The 22,647-nt window shown below is 42.9% G+C and overlaps 2 protein-coding genes across 2 annotated transcripts in view; one reads left to right on the top strand and one right to left on the bottom strand.

Moving 5' to 3' along the window:
• ankrd50l (ankyrin repeat domain 50-like) overlaps positions 1-22,647 on the top strand; it is a 368,466-nt gene that overhangs the window by 139,915 nt on the left and 205,904 nt on the right. The gene's annotated exons all lie outside the window — the stretch shown is intronic.
• Positions 3,801-6,976, bottom strand: LOC310723639 (uncharacterized protein). The gene is made up of 2 exons (XM_083536975.1): positions 5,758-6,976; positions 3,801-5,049 (listed from the first exon to the last, which is right to left on the bottom strand). The coding sequence occupies exons 1-2, from the start codon at positions 6,940-6,942 to the stop codon at positions 3,856-3,858; spliced, it is 2,379 nt and encodes a 792-aa protein (XP_083393101.1). The 5' UTR covers positions 6,943-6,976; the 3' UTR covers positions 3,801-3,855.

Raw genomic sequence — 22,647 nt, 5'->3', positions numbered from 1 at the left:
TAACGGGCCTCACGTCTAATAAATTATATAGCACAACAGACGGGCCGATGCGGCGACCAGTGTGTTTCACTGTTTGTGCATCTATGTATGTGTGTGTAAATAAGACAGCTCTCTTTAAATACTGGAAGTAGCGCAGCAATTTTGAGGTTAGTTCAGACCATCATCATCCTCTAACTTTTCCGAAATTTCCTTTCATACATACAATGTTCATAAGTACAGTACTGAATATACAGAATTTTTCTTATAAAAAATATAAATGTCACAAAAAGCATAACGGTTGTTTATATGTAAACAGTTTAAAGCAAATATTTCTGATATATAGTATGATTATTAATACTAAACTATGTAATATATTCGAAGTATCCTGCATGCATTTATATGTCTTAAAATGGGACATGTGATAGTCAGAGAGAACAAAGAGTTAACAGAGCGCATTAGGGAGGAAAGGTGGATGGAAAAACTCACAGAGATCTGCTTTATTGTTGGGTTTAATTAAATTTTCAGCTCTAATTACAATTAAGCCACTTAGTATGTATAATAATGTTTGCATCGCAGAGCAGCACAGATGCAGTCCATCAGCGAAATCAAATATTAAAGCTGCCGAGGCCTGAATTAATAGCGCTGTGGCGTGAAGCCCTGCTGCTTGTGAAGTCCCTGCACAGCCTCTCCAAGCTCCTCCATATGACCTATATTCACCATGCACCATGTTCCATGGGAAAAAGGGAAAAAAACATTACTAAATGGAAAAAAATTACACTAGGCTAAACAGCCCATGAGACCTGGAAAGTATTCCTGGGCTGTGAATCGTTAGTCTAATGCAAAATTAGTGTTGTGTTTCCAAATTATTCATGACCTGAGAATGAGTGCTTTTTAAGCCCAGTGATGAATTACTTGATTTACCTTCCTCCTCTCGTTTTAATGTTTCTGCTGATGTTCTTTGCTCAGTCCTTTAACTATGAATCTTATAAAGAAAACCCTCTGCATTATTCAAGGCACCTACAAACACTAATGTTGTTTGGGGTGAATGTTCTTTTCAGCACCACTCGCATGTAAGAACCACAATCTTGGATGAGTTGTGTGCGAGAATAGTAATACTGGGCATCTGAAATGTCCCTTTTTTCATTTAAGCTGATTATGTTTACTGTAGATGACATAATTTAACTGATCAAACAACATTACCTTGTAAAAAACCAGATGCGTTTTGGATCAAATTCGGCATTTTATGCTACATGGATTGCACACCACTGTTCCAGTCTGCATCTCTGTTTTTGGGAGTCGGTGGATCTCTCGGCCAGGCTGAGTCTTCCATTATGGGCAGAGAGGAATGTCGCAGGGTGCAGGTTCTCTGAATACTAGAGTCAGGCCTTCAGTGCGGCGGAATCAAGGCATGCCTGGGTAAATATAGCAGCCATAGAATAAGCCTAAATAGAAGGCTCCTCTTAGGGTAATAATTGGGTGTTGCTGCCCGACTTTACAATCACACATGATCAGCTAAATGTTTCTGCACAGTGACACACAAACAAAGCATAAACCCAAAAAATGTTCAGAAAAAAAAAATCACTACACAGAAAACCTAAGAAAGGGTGTGTGTGTGTGTGTGTGTGTGTGTGTGTGTGTGTGTGTGTGTGTGTGTGTGTGTGTGTGTGTGTCTGTGTGTGTGTCTGTGTGTGAGAGCAAAAGAGAGAGAATAAGAGAGAGACATTAGAGACAAGATTGTAAAACAAGTATAAATGTGTGGGGCATGCGTGTTTGTTGTGTGTGTGTGTGTGTGTGTGTGTGTGTGTGTGTGTGTGTGTGTGTGTGCATGTTAGACCATAGCTTGTTACAAGAATTCTTAGGACAACAAGGACAAAGAAAAAAGTTGTTACTCTGAGAATGAGTTTTACTGCCTGTGTGGTTGACAGCTTCTACATTTAGTTAACAATTGGACTGAATTGAAGAACAGAAAAACACGGCCAGAAAAACACAAATGAACATTAGTAAAACTAAAAAAAAATTGTTTAGTAATTGTTTAAAGTGCTACATGCATGGTCTAAGATGTCGTAGTTTTGCTCCGAGCAAAATTAATTATTATTTTTTTACAGTATAGTACAGTGGGCTTTAATTAGAGAATAAAACAAGAATGTCAGTGTAAACCCTTACCCCCAGGCCTGACTTCAGGGATGGTAACCCTAATCCAGCCAGCGAACAATTTGTCTATTTTGCTCGCATTATGATTTCTCTTTGTCTTCCATCTTCCATCATATCTGTCCCTAGTTTTGAAGAAACTCAGTAATGAAATGGTTTGAGATTAAACATTTTTAGTTTATTACTGGGGCTTCGGCTGCCAATATCCTCACCAGAAACATATAGGTGATGTGTAGCCACTTGAATTTCCATGGCTGCCTTACTAAGTGAGGTCTGCTCTGTCTTTCAGACAGTTTCAGACATTCTCATCACTTGCTGCAGTGTCTCTGTCCTTGCAGTGTTTCTAGGGCAACTCACACTCCACAGACACTTGCACAAAAGCGAGCTCAAAAAGAAGGGACTCCACTCCACTTATATACAAGTAAACAACTGTCTGGACAATATGGCAATTTTTTTAAAATTAATTCATTTGTGCTTATTCACTGCTCAAATCACCTTTGGTGTGTGCAGCCTGCAGAAACTTATGTTTTAAGGAGAAATGTAAGTCTCTCAAATCTAGCACAAGCAGATTCCAAACTTTTGGTTTTTGGAAATCAGAAGATATCTTGAAAAATATGCACCTTTGCTATCAGTAAGACTAACTCTTAAAGGTAGCATGAATTTCCATATGCTTAGTGTGTGCTTAACACAAAAACAGGTGATCACTTAATATCTCCTGAAATTGGGATATCAGAGACGTGCCCTGGCACCAGTGGCCTCAAAATGAGAGATAAAATGTGTCATGGATTTGATCTATTCCATTAGTTTGAGCTTTAAAATTGCCATAGAGGACTTAATATTGACTTTCACTGTATTACCCTTTGCGTTACCAATTTATTATCATTCTCTTCTAAGCTTGGTAAATTAAATGAAACCACTAAAAAAGGCTTTACATGCAAGAAGGCTGTATTTTGCTCCACCAAATTCTGCATTTTAACAACTTAGCTTTTGTATTTTTATGCTAACAGCTCTTATATTTAGCCCATCTTCTCTTTCCTGTGTTCCAGTACAGTAAGGCTCCTCTCCACATTGTTGCAAAGCCAAACCCTTCATTGGCTGTCTTTTTTTGCCACAGAAGAGCTCCCTTTCTTTTCCTGACTAACTTGGCAGTCACAACTGTTGCCCACTTAACTTCCCACTGCAATACTACAGTGCTGATATGCTAAAAAGACAACTGTTCCTCCTTAACCTGAGATATGGCAAGGCTGTATAATTGCATGTCCCTGGGGATTTGTTTTATCATCATGAACAACTGAGAATGGAGAAGGTTCAAAGATGTCTTGCTTATTCACATGTTATAATCAATGCCCAGTCAGTAGAAAGTGGTGGCAAATAAATAAACATTATGCTAGTAATCACTCTGTATTCATTTCATCATACTGTTCCATGGCAGCATACAACAGGAAATGTGTCTTATCTATACTTCCCTGGTGAATATCAATAAATTGTTAGCCTTAATACCACCAAAGTTGAACACCAACACATTCCCTTTAATGGTGTATATTATACCATATAATTTTTTTTAACTATTAAAAGGTGTTAAAAGTCCTTCTAAGTATACTGACACTATTTTGCTGTGTTTCAAGACAAAAATAAGTAGGAGGATGGCTGGAGTCAAAATTTGAAGACTTTGCTGTTAGTATTTAAATTAAATTAAATACATCCATCCATCCATCCATCTTCTCCCGCTTATCCGATGCCGGGTCGCGGGGGCAGCAGTCTAAGCAAAGATGCCCAGACTTCCCTCTCCCTAGACACTTCTTCCAGCTCTTCCGGGGGGACACCAAGGCGTTCCCAGGCCAGCCGGGAGACATAGTCTCTCCAGCGTGTCCTAGGTCTTCCCCGGGGTCTCCTCCCAGTGGGACGCGCCCGGAACACCTTCCCAGGAAGGCGTCCAGGAGGCATCCGGAACAGATGCCCGAGCCACCTCAGCTGACCCCTCTCGATGTGGAGGAGCAGCGGATCTACTCCGAGCTCCTCCCGAGTGACTAAGCTTCTCACCCTATCTCTAAGGGATCGCCCAGCCACCCTGCGGAGGAAGCACATTTCGGCCGCCTGTATCCGGGATCTTGTCCTTTCGGTCATGACCCAGAGCTCATGACCATAGGTGAGAGTAGGAACGTAGATTGACCGGTAAATCGAAAGTTTCGCCTTGCGGCTCAGCTCCTTCTTCACCACGACAGACCGGTACATCGACCGCATTACTGCAGAAGCTGCACCGATCCGTCTGTCAATCTCCCGTTCCACCCTTCCCTCACTCGTGAACAAAACCCCAAGATACTTAAACTCCTCCACTTGCGGCAGGAACTCCCCACCAACCTGAAGTGGGCAAGCCACCCTTTTCCGACTGAGGACCATGGCCTCGGATTTGGAGGTGCTGATTCTCATCCCAGCCGCTTCACACTCGGCTGCAAACCGTCCCAGTGCATGCTGAAGGTCCTGGTCTGATGAAGCCAACACGACAACATCATCTGCAAAGAGCAAAGACGAAATCGTGTCGTCACCAAACCGGACACCCTCCGACCCCTGGCTGCGCCTAGAAATTCTGTCCATAAAAATTATGAACAGAACCGGTGACAAAGGGCAGCCCTGCCGGAGTCCAACATGCACCGGGAACAAGTCTGACTTACTGCCGGCAATGCGAACCAAGCTCCTGCTTCGGTCATACAGGGACCGGACAGCCCTTAGTAAAGGGCCCCCGACCCCATACTCCCGGAGCACCCTCCACAGGCCGCCGCGAGGGACACAGTCGAATGCCTTTTCCAAATCCACAAAGCACATGTGGACTGGTTGGGCAAACTCCCATGAACCCTCCAGCACCCTGTAGAGGGTATAGAGCTGGTCCAGTGTTCCACGGCCTGGACGAAAACCACATTGTTCCTCCTGAATCCGAGGTTCTACTATCGGCCGTATTCTCCTCTCCAGTACCCTGGCATAGACTTTCCCAGGTAGGCTGAGAAGTGTGATCCCCCTATAGTTGGAACACACCCTCCGGTCCCCCTTCTTAAAAAGAGGGACCACCACCCCGGTCTGCCATTCCAGAGGCACTGTCCCCGACCGCCACGCGATGCTGCAGAGGCGTGTCAGCCAAGACAGCCCCACAACATCCAGAGACTTGAGGTACTCAGGGCGGATCTCATCCACCCCCGGTGCCCTGCCACCGAGGAGTTTCTTTACTACCTCGGTGACTTCAGCTTGGGTGATGGACGAGTCCGCCTCTGAGTCCTCAGCCTCTGCTTCCTCAATGGAAGACGTGACGGCGGGATTGAGGAGATCCTCGAAGTATTCCTTCCACCGTCCAACGACATCCCCAGTTGAGGTCAACAGCTCCCCACCTCTACTGTAAACAGCATTGGTGGGGCACTGCTTTCCCCTCCTGAGGCGCCGGACGGTTTGCCAGAATCTCTTCGAGGCCAGCCGATAGTCCTTCTCCATGGCCTCACCGAGCTCCTCCCAGGCCCGAGTTTTTGCCTCGATAACCACCCGGGCTGCAGTTCGCTTGGCCTGCCGGTACCCGTCAGCTGCCTCAGGAGTCCCACAAGCCAACCAGGCCAGGTAGGACTCCTTCTTCAGCTTGACGGCATCCCTTACTTCCGGTTTCCACCATCGGGTTCGGGGATTGCCGCCTCGACAGGCACCGGAGACCTTACTGCCACAGCTCCGAGCGGCCGCTTCGACAATGGAGGTGGAGAACATGGTCCACTCGGACTCAATATCTCCGGCCTCCCTCGGGATCTGGTCAAAGCTCTGCCGGAGGTGGGAGTTGAAGATCTCTCTGACAGGAGGCTCGGCCAAACGTTCCCAGCAGACCCTCACAGTACGCTTGGGTCTGCCGAGTCTGTCCAGCTTCCTCCCCCGCCATCGGATCCAACTCACCACCAGGTGGTGATCAGTTGACAGCTCCGCCCCTCTCTTTACCCGAGTGTCCAAGACATACGGCCGCAGGTCAGATGAAACGACCACAAAGTCGATCATCGACCTGCGGCCTAGGGTGTCCTGGTGCCACGTGTACTGATGGACACCCTTATGCTTGAACATGGTGTTCGTTATGGACAAACTGTAACTAGCACAGAAGTCCAATAACTGAACACCGCTCGGGTTCAGATCAGGGGGGCCGTTCCTCCCAATCACGCCCCTCCAGGTGTCACTGTCGCTGCCCACGTGTGCATTGAAGTCTCCTAGTAGAACGACGGAGTCCCCAGTCGGAGCACTGTCCAGCACCCCTCCCAGAGACCCCAAGAAGGCCGGGTACTCTATACTGCCGTTTGGCCCGTAGGCACACACGACAGTGAGAGACCTATCCCCGACCCGTAGGCGCAGGGAAACGACCCTCTCGTTCACCGGGGTAAACTCCAACACATGGCGGCTGAGCTGGGGGGCTATAAGCAAACCCACACCAGCCCGACGCCTTTCACCATGGGCAGCTCCAGAGTTGTAAAGAGTCCATCCTCTCTCGAGGAGTGTGGTTCCAGAGCCCAGGCCGTGCGTAGAGGTGATCCCGACTATCTCTAGTCGGAACCTCTCAACCTCACGCACAATCTCAGGCTCCTTCCCCGCCAGCGAGGTGACATTCCACGTCCCTAGAGCTAGCTTCCGTGTACAGGGATCGGGTTGTCGAGGCCTCCACCTTCGACTGCTGCCCGATCCTCTTAGCACCGGCCCCTTACGGTCCCTCCTGCAGGTGGTGAGCCCACTGGAAGGCGGCCCCACGTCGCTCCTTCGGGCTGAGCCCGGCCGGACCCTGTGGGGGAAGGCCCGGCCACCAGGCGCTCGCATACGAGCCCCAACCCCGGGCCTGGCTCCAGGGTGGGGCCCCAAAATTAAATACATATATATTCAATTCATTGTATATGAATTTTAACAATGGCATTTTAACAAAATGAATACATTCTGGAAAAAATGAAATGTATATGTTTATCCATAATGAACAAGGCAATGGTGTCAAAGAAGAAGGATTAGCATGTGTAGCATGAGACAGCAAAAAGAGAGAGAGAGAGAGAGAGAGAGAGAGAGAGAGAGAGAGAGAGAGAGAGAGAGAGAAAGAGTGAGATGGAAGCACAGTTTATTAGGATGGCACATTGTCACCTAATGGTTAAGAACAATGTAGTTTATGTGCAGAGTACAAGCAGGGACTCTCTCAAGACTCACTATGACAGCATAACTAAGCACTTGGCTAGGAAACAGGCTAACAAGAAAAGTCCAGGGCTGCCTGGGCTGAGTTTTACAAATCACCAGTATTGAAATTGAAATTGACAGAATGAACATATTGTTCTACTAAAAAAAATTGTTTATGAATTGGTAACTTGTTACGTCTGTTTTGCCCCCCTTCACAAAAGTTACACAACTGCATTTTTGCTCCACTACCTTGTTAGGAAATAAAGTAATCTGCATAGATAAACTCCAATGTGCAAGTCTAAACTGTATTTGCCAAAATCTTTGAAGGAAACAGTGTGCATATAAATATATATTTATAGGGGTGTAGCAAAAACACAGTACAAGCTTTTAAAATAAGTCTTACTCTGACCTGTCTGATTACAAAGTAACAGCGTCCGTGTGATAATCAAAGCACACTCACGCACGCACACACACACACACACACACACACACACACACACACACACACACACACACACACACACACACACACACAAATGCACACTCTGCTAGAACCTAGAGACATATGATATCCTTGGAAACATCACAGAGATTGGCTTACACAAACAGTGTAGAGAGTTATGGTAGCCCATGAAACAATAATCTAGCCTGTCAGTCCTGTTCTCTGCTCCCAGCCTTTCATTACCAAAGAGGCATATTCATTTTGTCTCCTCCAATATATATGCATTCTCAATTCAAATGTCTAATGATGGTTTCCTGTACATCCACATTTCCCAGCTTGATGAAGGTTGTGCTGATGAGTTTGTATGTGGGTGAGTGGGGGCGTGATTTTCCATGTGTCGTTATGGAGGAGATGTTTATGTTTATAGCACGGGATTATCCTTAAGTCCAAAGGGCACAATTTCTTCTGCCTTTGTTGCCTTTATGTCCCTCGCTTTATCCCAAAACACAGCTAAACATAAAAAGTCTGCTATGCATTTCCTTACATGTTTTTGCTCTTGGGTATGAAGATATAACTCAGATTAGTATCTTTGAGAGTTATATTTTTCTAAAATTAATTTTAAAAATGACATTATTATTAGCACTTAGCACAAGGGGCAGTGAGGCTACAGATTAGCTGTCTTTTTATAAGTACACCTACTGCCTCAGTTCACCTGAAAACCATAAAAAATCTCTCTGTCTTGCTCTCCAGTGTCACAATATTGTTGGGACAAGATTCAACCACTAGGTTTACTGATTATTTTTGTACTACTAAATGTGTACTATTAAAGTGTATTACTTAATGTAAGTTTCAACTGCTGTAAAAACAAAAATATCATAATTTGAGTTGAGTTAAGAATGCACATTGAGTATATAATATACATTGAAATGACTTTGTTTCATTAATCAGTGTCAGGTTTACTTAGTACAGATATGTATAGTACTTTTAAAAATGGATATTAGTGCCTACAAGTTTATCCCTTATAAGGGTATCCTTTACAGGGGCATAGCCATCATTTCAAAAGTGTGTGTGTGTGTGTGTGTGTGTGTGTGTGTGTGTGTGTGTTGCCGGGGGGGGGGGGGGGGGGGGGGGGGGTTTGGGGGGAACAAAATGTGTAAATGTCTAAAAAAGTGGTAATCTACGCCCCTGATCCTTAATGAGCAAACCAGCAGAAACTTTGCTGCTTGACGTGTTTTAGCTTGAAAAGTCAGCATAACCATTATTCCATGTTATTATTTATTTTTCAAGAAGAGCTGTATTAAAAACTGTATTAATATATTAGCACAACGACTGATCTTACAATTTTTATTTACTGTAGACTGTACATTTTAACCAGAGCTTGGCCCATTGTCAAACACGTCTGAAAGATGTTCTTTGTGCCGCCCACATAGTGGGACAGCACAGACTCTACTGGGCTACAATTCTGGAAATATGCTGCTTGTTTATCAAGGTATAGTGTTTGGTTGTCAGCAAGCATAATAAAAAGAAAAGGATACTGTAAAAGATATCTTTGTTTAAGCATTACAATTTCACATCATTAGAACTCATGTGTGTAAACCAAGATCCATAAAGACATGGTTTTATGTTATTTTTAAAAGATTTGACTTACTGGCAACGTTTTATTAAAGTTTATCACTAACTGAATCAGGATTTAATGAGCTGCCCTGTGTGTGATGAAATGTAACTGTGATTTTTGTTATGAAACTTGCACTGAGTATTGCCAAGTAGCTAATGATCAATACTTATCACATACATAGGCCAATCTGATCATTTTACATCTTAAAAGCACAGCTGTATCAGGATTGTTGATGCACAATATTTAAAACTGAAAATGTACAAAAATGTCTCATGCAATTAGCAACTAAATTAACAAAAGAATACTGATAACAAGATGGCTTAACAAGAAGAAGCCAAAGTTGAAAATAGATAAGAGACAGCTTAACAGAGTACCAGAGTAAGGGTATGTTCTTTATATTGCTTCATTAGATTGGCAGACAAGCAAGAAACAAAATAACAAAAACATTGATGCAAGACCAAATCACAAGCACAAGACATTGATTCAGCTATTAATAGTAACACTTGTACAGCTTTAAATGCTGTATTTTATTTATTTATTTATTTTTTTGTCTGGACTTTTAGATTACATTTTTACACTGTATAGGAGGATTAATTATAACTGTATTAATTATTAGTATTGTGCATCAACAATCCTGATACAGCTGTGATTTTGAGATGTAAAATGATCAGTGATAAGTATTGATCATAAGCTACTTGGCAATACTCAGTGCAAGTTTCATAACAAAAATCACAGTTACATTTAGGATACATCTTTAAAATAGTTCAGAATTTCATCACACACAGGGCAGCTCATTCCAGATTCAGTTAGTAACTTTTTTATAGTCTGGTGCTGAAAGCACTGCGTACCACTGTGTCCAGCTTTCCCACTTGTTTAAATGTCTTTTCAACTTCACAGGTATCCTGTCTCTTTTATTGTTATTTATTATTTCTTGGTTTATGAAGTCTTACACTTGTCCCTTTTTCACCCCCTTTCTCATAGCGCTGTATCATAATTTGCCTAACTGAAAGCAGGTGGGAAAATCATTTATCTGCAAGTGAGCCAGATGTGCTGCTCCCATGATGTGAGATTTGAAATCAGTTTTCAATGTTATTCAACCTTACCAACTGACGAGAGACTATATTCACTCTGTCTGTCTGTCTGTCTGTCTGTCTGTCTGTCTGTCTGTCTGTGTGTCTGTCTCTCTGTCTGTCTGTCTAACTGTCTCTCTCTCTCTCTCTCTCACACACACACACACACACACACACACACACACACACACACACACACACACACACACACACACACACACACACACACACACCTCATCATCTGCTTGGCATAGTAGAGATAAAGGGGCAGCTGTGAGTGAAGAGGACGATGTGAAACAGTTTACACACACAATTACTATTAATGTCTGAGACACAGGGGCCTCTTTTATTTATTTATCTCCCACAATGCTGTTGTGTGGATGTGAAGCATGACTGATTGGGTGTTGTTGTGTGGAGTCAACGTAGCGTGAGGGACACACCTGTTAGCCTTATGCAGAAGCCTACTGTGATGTTTCCTTGTCTTTTCTGTAGCTCCTGGCTAAAATAGTGCAGTAGCTCATATATACAGTCCCATAAGTTTGGAATTGCCTGTCATATCTTATTCAACACAAAAAAAAATCAAAATGTAAATAATATAATATAATATAAATAATATAATATATATAAAAAATATAATATAAACCAGAATGTAAATGAACAGAAGAGAAATCCAAATCAAATAAATATTTGGTGTGACCGTCCTTTGCTTGCACAACATCATCACTTGCAAATGGTAAAGTTTTTGAAGAAGCTTGGCAGGTAGGTTGTTCCAAACATCTTGAAGAACTAAGCACCCTAACCCTAGATCTTCTGTTGATGTAGGCTACCTCAAATTCTTCTGTCTCTATTTAATCTCAGACAGACTCAATGACATTGAGATCAGGACTCTGAGGGGGCCAAAACTATTACTTCCAGGACACGTTGTTGTTCTCTATGCTGAAGATAGCTCTTAATGACATTGACAGTATCTTTTTACTTCTTCAAAATAGCTTGAACAGCACATCTTGAAACCACAGTCTGTTTTGAAATCTTTCTCTGGGAGAGACCTTGCTGATGCAGAATAACTACTTTGTGTCGTGTAGCTGTGCTCAGTCTTGCCATAGTGTTTGACCTGTGACATGAAACTGTCTTCCACAAACTCACATTAGTAGTAGAGCTTGGCCGTTTCTCATGATTTGATTTAGATTTCTCTTTTTTTCATTTACTTTCTATTTTGTAAATGGAAATCCCATGCCATAAACATAAACATTTTCTCCATAATGACACATGACACATTACCTGTTAAAGCATTCACGCTTTACATAATTTTTAAGTACCGTCTTAAAATGTAAGATCATAAACCTCTTCCTTGGCCTTCCTCTTTTCCTCCTTTCTAGCGGCTCCATCCTCAGCATTCCCCTACTGATATACCTCATGTCCCTTTTCTGCACACGTCCAAACCATCTCAATCTTGCCTCCCTCACCTTGTCTCCAAAACAGCTCCGCCTCCTGTTTTTTACTCAATGCCACAGTCTCTAAACCATACAACATTGCACTCACCACAGTCCTATAAACTTTTCCTTTCACTCTTACAAACACTTTTCTATCACAAATCACTCCTGCTATCACTCTTCTCCAACCACTCCACCCTGCCTGCACTATTTTCTTCACTTCTCTGACACTCTGCTGAACTCCCTGAACTCCTCCACCTCTTCTCCCTGCAACCGCACCAATCCACTGCCCTCCCTCTCATTCACACACATGTACTCTGTGTTACTTCTACTGACTTTAATTTCCCTTTTCTTCAAGGCGTACCTCCACCTCTACAGCCTCTTTACAACCTGCTCCCAACTCTTATCACAAATAACAATATCATCCGCGAACATCATAGTCCATGAAGACTCCCGTCTTACCTCGTCCGTCAACCTGTCCATCACCACTGCAAACAGGAAAGGGCTCAGAGCCGATCCTTGATACAGTCTAACCTCTACCTTGACCAGTCTGTCGTTCCTACTGCACACTTTACTGCTGTCCCACTGTCCTAATACATGTCCTGCACCACTCTCACATATGTACTTCTCTGACACACCTGACTTCCTCATACAGTACCACAACTCCTCTCTCGGCACCCTGTTGTACGCTTTCTCTAAATCCACAAACACACAATGCAACTCCTTTTGACCCTTTCTATACTTCTCCATCAACATTCTTAAAGCAAATAATTCATGTGTGCTGCTCATCCTTGGCATCAAACCATACTGTTGCTCACAGATGGTCAGCTCTTCTCTCAGCATGGCTTCCACTACTCTTTCCCATAACTTCATGGTGTGACTGATAAACTTAATTCCTCTGTAGTTACTGCAGGTTTGCATATCTCTCTTATTCTCTCTCCCATTCCTCACCTTCAGGTAAAATTAAAATAACTATACAATGTCCAATACACTGTAGGGAGAAATGTTTGTGGACAACATGTGACCACAAATTTCATTTGTACTTTTATTTGATCCCATTTCACATTTACATTTACATTTACATTTGCAGCGTTTAGCAGACGCCCTTATCCAGAGCGACAGACAAAAGTGCTTTGAGTCTCTAGTAATGAATAAATCTACACTGGTACACAAGATTACAAACTTAATATAAATATAACTCTTGAATTATACAAACTTGAAAACTTGTCTTCAGTCGTCGCTTGAAGATAGTCAGGGACTCTGCTGTACGGACATCTAGGGGAAGTTATTTCCACCACCTTGGTGCCAGAACAGAGAAGAGCCTTAAAGTGTACTTACCTTTCATTCTGAGAGAAGGTGGTACCAGTCGAGCAGTGCTGGAGGATCTCAGACAGCGTGGTGCAGTGCGAGATGTGATGAGGTTTTTAAGGTAAGATAGTGCTGGTCCATTTTTGGCTTTGTAGGCAAGCATCAGTGTTTTGAATCTGATACGTGCAGCTACTGGAAGCCAGTGAAGGGAGCCCAGCAGTGGGGTGGTGTGGGAGAACTTGGGCTGATTGAACTCAAGCCGTGCAGCTGGTCATTTGCCATGGACAAATAGCATTCAGGGGAATACCTGCCAGCAGAGAGTTGCAGTAGTCGAGTCTTGAAATGACAAGAGACTGAACAAACACCTGGGCAGCCTGTGTGGACAGAAATGGTCGAATCCTTTGGATGTTATAGAGAAGAAATCGACAAGAACAAGCCACATTAGAGACAAGTGGGAAAAAGGACAGTTCATTGTCCATAGTTACCCCGAGGTTACGAGCAGTGGCTGAAGGGGAGAGCAGAGAGTCATGAAGTGTTATTTGGAGATCTTGACCTGGAGATGAATCACCTGGGATGACCAGCAGTTCTGTTTTGCTGGGGTTCAGTTTTAGTTGGTGAGCACTCATCCATGAAGATATGTCTGTCAAGCATGCCAAGATCCGAGCGGAAGCTGTGGTATCTGATGGAGGGAAAGAAAAGATTAGTTGAGTGTCATCTGCATAGCAGTGATAAGAAAACCCATGTGAGGATATGACTTCACCAATGGAGTGGGTATAGAGGGAGAAAAGGAGGGGACCAAGTACCGAGCCTTGTGGGACACCAGTGGTGAGTCTGCACGGGGCATATGTGGATCCCCTCCATGTTACCTGGTATGAGCCACCTTCCAGGTAGAAAGCAAACCATTCCCATGCTGTTCTGCAAATACCGAGGCTCTTGAGGGTTGACAAAAGTGTCTTGTGGTTGACTGTGTCAAATGCTGGTGAAAGGTCCAGGAAGATCAGTATAGATGACAGCTTGGCTGACCGAGCAGCATGCAGTTTCTCAGAAACAGACAAAAGGGCTGTCTCTGTGAAATGTGCCGCTTTGAACCCAGACTGGTTGGGATCATGGAGGTTGTTCTGTGAGAGATAAACAGACAGTTGGTTAAAAACAGTGCGTTCCAGAGATTTAGAAAGAAAGGAAAGAATTGATACCGGTCTATAGTTGTTTATGTCTGATGGATCCAGAGCAGGTTTCTTCAAGATGGGAATGACCCTTGCTTGCTTGAAGGTACTTGGTACATAGCCAGATGTTAATGACCCGTTGATGATTGTGGAGATGAAGGGCAGGAGATCTTGTGTGATAGTCTGAAGCATGGTTGAAGGGATTGGATCCAGAGGACAGGTGGTGGGGTTGCAAGATTGGATGACTTGCAGTATTTCATCTTCTGTTAAGGTTGAGAAGCTTGACAGAGACGTAGTGGATTGTCGGCTGTGTTGTGTAGTCATTGTTGGGGAGGAAGTGAAGGTCTGCTACATTTTCTTAATCTGCCACATTTAATACCCATTTGGTGTTATAATAACCAATACACTTTTGGGAAGATGTTCCACTAGATCTTGAAGTGTGGTTGTGGAGAAATGTGCTCATTTAGCCACAAGAGTGTTGGTAAAGTCAGGAGCTGATGTAGAGTAAGGAGGCCTGGGGTGCAGTCAAGGTTCCTATTCAGCCCATAGCAGGTCATTCATGATCTTCCACTTCAACCCATAGCTGGCTTTGTGCACAGTGGCATTACCATGCAGGAAAAGATTTGAGTCTCCTAGTTTACGTGAAGGGAAAAGTCTTTGTGTGTCAACTTTTCGATAACAGTTTGGGAAAGATCCACATATGACAAGAAAATGTAGGTGTGTAAATACTTTTGTCTATATGGTGTATGTAGGAACCTGTGTGTTTATGCAGTATTTTAAGTAGAATTTTATTTTGCGGTAATAGAAGTATTAAAGGAAGTCCCTTCTTTAGTCTAGGCAATAGACTCTGCTTTCTTTTGTATATAAAATGCATTTAAATGTGAAACAATGCTTTGGAAAATGTTATTAATGCATAACAGGAAGTTAAAAAATGTCTGTAACAATTACATTGGCGATATTTGACAGTAAATTTGAAATGTGAAAATTATTATAAAACAAATCAAAGACTACACATTCCTAAAAAAAAGCTAGTCATGGTTATCATAAAAACCCACCAGCTTATTTATATTTTTGGAGCATTTGTTGTGGTAGAAAACTGAAACCTTAAATAACTATTCATGTTGATATGGTAAATTCCCCCTGTCTTGTTTATTCAACATTTGCACAAAATTGTAGGTGGAAAATGGCAGGTGGAACATCATTGTTGTATATAAATTAATTTTGAATGGTTTAATTTTAATAATAAATCACAGACTGCACTGTGTCAGTTATGTCGGTGAGACACTACACGATACGGTCACAGTCAAATGTAATACTATAATTGTCAGGAATGGCACAGTTTTGTTTTCCTGCTAAATTGCTAAGATATTTATTTGTTTTCTAATATAGTGGGAAGGTAGTGAATGATAGCCAGTCAATTTATCCTCATTGTGCAAGATGTATTGTTAGTCAGGCTTGTGAATAAATGGGTTTTTGTATATTTTTATCATTTAAACTTGTTTCAACAAAAGGTGTCTAGCAAGCTGGAGAAAACAAATTGGATTACAAAACGCACATATCGCTTAAAATGAACCAAGAACATGTATTAGTTAATAGAAATACAAACACTGCAGGTGACAAAAGATGATTTATTATTTAGACTGCATTTCTGTTAGCAAGATTTATAGCCAGCTTATGACCATCAGCTTTAGTCCTGCATGGATTGTCTGAGAAAGAAAATAAATTTACTCCTGGTCCAGTGCTATGCGATTACAGCTGAGCAACCTTTTCTCCTTCTATTAGAACTTGCACTATATTGTAGCTTGCTAGCAATAGATAACTTTAATCTGTAGGTTGTCTGACATTTCTGATTTCATGAGTGAGCACAGTTATATTCACAGTGAGAGCTAAGTGACTAATGGCATAACTAAATGTCACGCTCTTGTTGAAAAGAGAAGGTTTTGCTCTTTTATTTTGTCCTCAGTTGTGACAGTCACTTTAATTCGTACAGTGCACACAACACTGTAACTCTGTAAAATTTCATATAATTTCTGACAATAATTTGCTACATTTCCATAAATCAGTAACAGAGTGTTTCTTTACAGAGTGTTACTTTACAGAGGTGCTGTATTATAAAATAATTTTTAATTTTTCAGAGTGGTTCCCTTTTGAGAAACTCGAGCTGCGTCAAGAACGATTTGGGAACGCTTCCACGTTGTCCACGCTCTGAGTCACATGTGTAATCCGTCCAATTAAAAAGTGTATATTCTGCACATATTCGACGTTTAATCGGTGCATATTCTCCGCACATTCTGTGCATATTCTACGCATATTCGGCACACATTCTCTGCACATTCCGGGCATATTTTGCGCATACTCTGCACACATTCGCAGCATATTCCCTGCACATTCCGTGCATAATCTGCGCAATCTACGCTCATTTTGCTGCGCACATTGTGCTTGCATGTCTATGCGAACGTTCTGCTCCCAGAGCTCTCGCTCTCAAGTTTGCCGAGGTGTCCAGGTCCTGGTCCAAGCCGTCTTCGGCCCACCTCTTTAGTTCCAATCCTTGTTGTACTCCAACATAGTGGGACCAAAAGAGTGTGGTTACAGCTGGCTAGGTATCTCTTCCTGGGTGTCATCGTCCCTTAAGACCCGGTCGGTGCTGTTGGGTAGGGCTTATGAACCAGTGGGTTAAGCCGCTGCATGCCTGCACACCATAACGGTGTTACGGGTGTATCAGGCTGACCTGCTGCAAGAGCTAAACATGGGCAGATTTGCCTCTTAGGGCTTACCTCTGTGGCTGTTGGCTGGTCTATGGCCACTCTAGTCTCCTCTGAGAGGCACCTATGGCTCACCCTATTGGATCCTTCAGACAGGGACAGAGCTGTGCTGCTCGACGCAGTTGAGTCCTCCCACGTTGCTTTAATGGGGCAGCTTGGCGGGTGCAGCCCCAAGAACAACCCAGCACCTCCCATCACTGGGGGGTTCAAAAGCAGAGCATCACAACTCACACTTCTTCTGCTAGGGATCCTGTGTGACGCTCTGGGCCTAAACTCGTGAAATGGCAGATCTGCAGACTGTGACTTTCAATAAGAAGGCTTTGGGCAAGAAGTCCTATCACGGGATGTTCTGGGAAAAGGCATGGTGCACTTAATTATATGATGCTTGCCCCGCCCAAGCGCCCCCAGGGACCTGGTTTGTTAATCCTGCTATGATCAGTGATTCAGGGCAGGGCCAGCTCCAGCGAGCACCCTGCTAGATTTCCGCCCGATATTGTAACGGACTTTGAGGACTTGCTGCCTCTTTGGAGGCTCCTAAAGCTGCACCATAGCTCCGGCTCTAGGTGTACCAGGTGTCAGTTTCGAGAGACTGATAACCTTAAAAGATTACCTGGTAGCCTGGGAAGCACTGCCAGACATGTATTGGTGGGTCCATTGTACTGTAGACAGAGGCTATACGATTCACTCTGGTGGGACCCGAGCAGGCTCTGGTCATGGAACAAGAGGTGAACACTCTCCTGAGGAAGGAAGCTATCTAGTTTCCAGAGACTTCTTAATTTAATGGCAGCAGCGTCCAACGTGGCTCCACTTGGCTTCCTGCACATGAGACCCTTTTAGTGGTGGCTTGGGACCCAAGGGTTCTCTTGGAGGGGCAATCTGCTTTGTTCAATCAAGGTCATGCGTGAGCCATATGTGCCTTAGATATCTAGAAAGTTCCCAGGTTCCCCTCTCAGGTCCCCAAGTTGGGAGTTCCTTGTCGTCACATTTGGTGTACGCCCGCTCCACCCAAGATCTTTGGGGTGGGCCCCATCTGCTGTGGCTCATTAACTGCCTGAAGATGCTGGCCATGCTTCTAGATTTAAAGCCTTTTCTGCCGGACCTCATGTGTTGGTCCGTTCAGACAACACCTCAGTGATCTCTTATATCAACCACCAGGGTCATCTCAATGAGGGAACAGAAGCTCTTTCAAAAGCAAGGACTAAGGCCCGGGGAATAACGACTCCACCCCTTACATGCCCCTCTAGGGCTGGACGCCATGGCTCAGGCGTGGCCTGTATGGTTTTTCCCCTATCGTGGGGATTCCAGAATTTCTGGAGAGAGTTTGCTGGGATGGAATCCATCTCCTCCTGGCAGCCCTTTTTGAACACTCTCCCTGGAAGATTCTTCTCAGGAGGAATCTTCTCTCTCAGGCAGGCACAAAAAGCGTTGGTTCCGTCCACCCTTAAAGTCTACACGTCTTTAGCATATTATGCCCCAATGGCAGGGCAATGACTGTGTAGAGACCCGCTGGTGATGCGTTTTCTTCATGGCACCTGGAGGCTGAGGCCTGTGTGAGACTTGTTGTGTTGGAGGCTCTATTCCCCTTTAAACCATTGGCTGAGGCATCCTGGTGGTTCCTCACAGTCAAGACTGTGTTTCTCCTGGTCTTAAGATAGTCGAGGAGCTTCAGGCCCTCTTTGTGGCCCCCTCATTTCTGGAGTTTACTCCAGGCATAGTCAGTGCCTTTTTCGTACCCTAGAACAGGGTAAATCCCCAAGGTGCCCTTGGTCATCCCAGGTTAGGCTCCAGGCATTCTATCCTCCTCCTTATCAGGCCCAGATTAGGAAAGGCTAAACCGTCTGTGTCTGGTGACTCTTTCCTTTGACCCAGCTGTGTTTTTACACACTAGGCAGGGACTGGTCAGTCTGGCGGTATAGGACTCTCGTTCCCAAAGTGTTGTTGACGCAGCTGGATTTCCTGAAAGTGAACGTCTCCAGGTTATGTATGCTACCCTGGTTCCCTGAGGGCACGAGACGACGAGTCTCCAGGTCACAATGCTGGCATCCCTGCAGCACTTCCTTCCTTTTTCAGAAGCTAGTGGTTCTGAAAAGGGAAGTGCATGTGATTTTTTAGCTTGTGCATGTGCTTTTATAGCTTCCTGAACGTGACATCACCCCACAGGTAATGCTTTCTTTGGATGGATTACACACGTGATTTAGAGCGTGGCCAATGCGGAAGCATTCCCAAAGCGTTGATGATGCAGCGCCTCATTTCCTCAGGGAACCAGTGTTAAATATGTAACCTGGAGACGTTTATTACTAATGAAATATCACACATTGCATTCTGGAATTGTTTTATTTTTTTATATGCCAATTTCAAGTTCTAGATGTTTCTATGTTTACCTAATACACTTTAACCTCTTTAACTTTCTTACTTTAGGATAAATTGAGGGAACTGAATTTATCCTAAAGTACTAAGGAGAATCTTCGTCAGAATAATTGAATGTTTGTGCCTGTTATAAGGATAAGTTGTCTTTGCAAGACGAATAGATAATTGATATGCTAAGACAAATTTCTTTTTTGGAGTTTAAAATTTTTAAAATTTGTGTTTCTATTCTGTTTAATCAAATAGTTTGACCTTTAAAATGCTAAACTTTTAGCACTTTTGCTAAAGTTCTGAGTACAATTTCCTTTGTTCTTAATTCTTCATCGAGTTACTGTGATATTTAATCTTCAAGCAAATGTATCTCATTTGTACAACCTGCACGGTGAATAGAGCAATTTAAAAGTCAATAAAGGACAATTTCCTGTATTTTGCTTTATTAAAATATTTTAAAATAGTTCCAACACCATTCTAGTGCAATAAAAAATGATGAAATTATATTTTTAATTTCATTTGACAAATAAGTCAGTCTAGTACAGTATGAAAAACAGTAATTACACTATTCCCCAGTACAAATACAGTGTATTCCTGTACAGTGCATACAACACAAATACTGTACATGATTTCATGATACTACAGACAGATACTGTTATTATTACTGTATATATTAGTTAATAATAAAAGGACAAATATTGGAAGTAACCAAATGTGATTGATCATCTAGTCTGCATTTCAGCTAGAGAGATTTATAGCTAGCTCAAGACCATCAGCTTCAGTTCTGCATGAATCCTTTGAGAAAGCAAATAAATTCACTTGTGGTGCTGTGTGGAACAGTGCTGAGCATTTCCAGCTAAGAAACACTTTCTCCGTTATACCAGAATTTATATTTTAGTTTGTTAGCATTAGGTAACTGTTGTTTTGTAAATTTACCCCAAAAAGATTTATAGTGAAGTTGGTATATACGGGTAACACAGAAATATTGAGGAAACAACAGAAAGCTGCAGCAGTTAATTAAATCCTTCCAATCACAAAAAGTTTTTTAGAAAAAAACATTGGAATTATTTAGACATAATGCTAGACACAAAAATCCAGTTTGTTTTTTCTCTCTGAATGTGTATCGACTAAGCACTCACAGATGGGAAATTAATCTGCAAAGGTGAAGAAATGCACCAAACATCTTATGTTACGAAATATTCTTGCATGCTTTTTGCAATTTTTGTACCAGGCACACACTTTAAGCATTTGATTGTTAAAACAGAATTGGAGTGTTTGCTAAACATTTCAAGATGTATGACATATAACCTAGAGTTTCTATTGCAAACTGAAATTTGAATGCTAAGCGTCAACTCGGTGGGTGGGATAGGTAGGTGAGTTAACATATCATATAACCCGCACTTCAAAGTCATTATTGTCGCACTTGTATCAGCTAATGACAAGGACAGACATGGAAGTTTACACCCATCCTCCTCTCTTTTCAAACCATGTCTGAACCCCTCACTTTTGCTATCCCTCCCTCCTCAATGTGCACAGATGCCAGAGTTGGGCCAAGATTCTCAGGAGGATTGCAGTAACATATTGGTTTATAATTAATGAAATTAGTGCTGTTATCTGTTGTGAAGATCCCACCACTAGCAGTAGGCACTCTAAAAAGAAGGGAGCAGTGAGAGAGAAATGTGGCATGAGGATGGGGGTGGGGGATTGGGGGGTTGGGGTTGCAATTATAAAGTGAACAGAATGCCACTAATGAGCAAATGGGTTGGACAAAAGTGAAGATGACAGAATAAAATACGGTGTATCAAGGTAAGAAGGACAAAAAATAAAGGATCCATTATAAATAAAACCAGGAGGACAAATAGATGTCAAAAAAGTGGATGTGGAGTCAGGTTTTACACATTCTCCAAATTAAAGTGGGTTTCCTCTGAGTTTTCTGGTTTCCTTTTAATGTCCAAAAATGTGCCAGTTGGATTGACTTTGAATTGACTTTATTTTTGACATTTCTCTTTTTACTTCCTTTATTTTCATTTTGATCAAAGCTATGTTGCATTGAAATGTGTTTACTACAAAGCGGTCATGTTTCAATGGTTGAAATGCATTATTTTATGCATTATATTATATAACTGAAGATCAGCTAAACAGCGGATTCTAAGGTTTGGATAGATTGTGTTTCTCAGTACTACAGCTACATAGGACCAGGGTCAAGGACACAAACACCTCACTAAATGACATGCAGCCATGTCTACTGCCTTGTTGGCCCATAGACACAACTCAAGTGTTCAACCTCAACTGCTCCTCTGGGTCACTTTAGCCATAGAGCGTAGTTCCTGTTCCACCCTGTGCTAACCACACACCCACACACACACACACACACACACACACACACACACACACACACACACACACACACACACACACACAGAGACATCGTGAAGCTAGCTGTGTGTTTATGCTTGCTTAGATATCTACAGAAACCTAAACAAATATTAAAGAACACACACAAGCACCCAGGGGGAGGTTGGTTTAGACTAGGTAAGTAAGTTGTTTTTGTTTGGAGGGTATTTATCAAGTGGCATGGCCCTCTGGTCTTGTGGCGTGCATAATGATTGATTAATGGAGGGATATTACAAAAGGTGGTTTGTTCTGGCCCTGCAGGCGCCATGTAATGCCAGAGCTCAATGCTCCTGTAATGGCCTGTTTTAGGCATGCAGTGATTAAGCACCATTTCACTCCTACCTATGTCCAGCTTCAGAGAGCATCAGTTGAATTCAGTAACTAAGGGGGTGGAGGGGTTGGGGTTTGGATTTTGTAAGGTGAGTGGAGTCATTCGATGAGATACATATCAGTTGGCGGTGATGTATATTGGGTGCCAGTGATTTGGAAGCAGTCAAACAATAGAGTAAAAGACAGTGAACGTTCATAAGTGAGTACGCTATATACATGTGCTAGAAGGCATTATTGTTGTCTGCTGGCACCTGTCCAGCTTTTCTATTTTGGACAGATGCCTAATTACGGCTGCCTGTGTTTAGGCCGCCTGCTTGCACGTGCGAGTGCTAACCTCATTGCGCACTATCTAGTCCTCGCTGTTAACTAATCCAATCAGAGCTCATTTCAAACTTCACACTGCAGCACTAATAGAATAATACCATCAGATCAGCTTTGTGCTGAGGGCGGAGGCATGTCCCTCATGCGCACACACACACACCCACACACCCACACAC

This window comes from Silurus aristotelis (genome assembly GCF_946808225.1).
Source record: "Silurus aristotelis genome assembly, chromosome: 3".
In the NCBI taxonomy this organism is placed as follows: Eukaryota; Metazoa; Chordata; class Actinopteri; order Siluriformes; family Siluridae; genus Silurus; species Silurus aristotelis.
Note: the sequence above shows the minus strand (reverse complement) of the source record. Positions and strands in the feature narration are given on the sequence as shown.

What these genes read in the sequence shown, in the direction of transcription:
- LOC310723639 (XM_083536975.1), bottom strand. Translation starts at nt 6,942, where the DNA reads ATGCGAGCGCCTGGTGGCCGGGCCTTCCCCCACAGGGTCCGGCCGGGC. An exon ending in CCCGATGGTGGAAACCGGAA is followed by an intron (nt 5,050 to 5,757) that starts GTAAGGGATGCC and finishes CCTCGGATTCAG; the next exon opens with GAGGAACAATGTGGTTTTCG.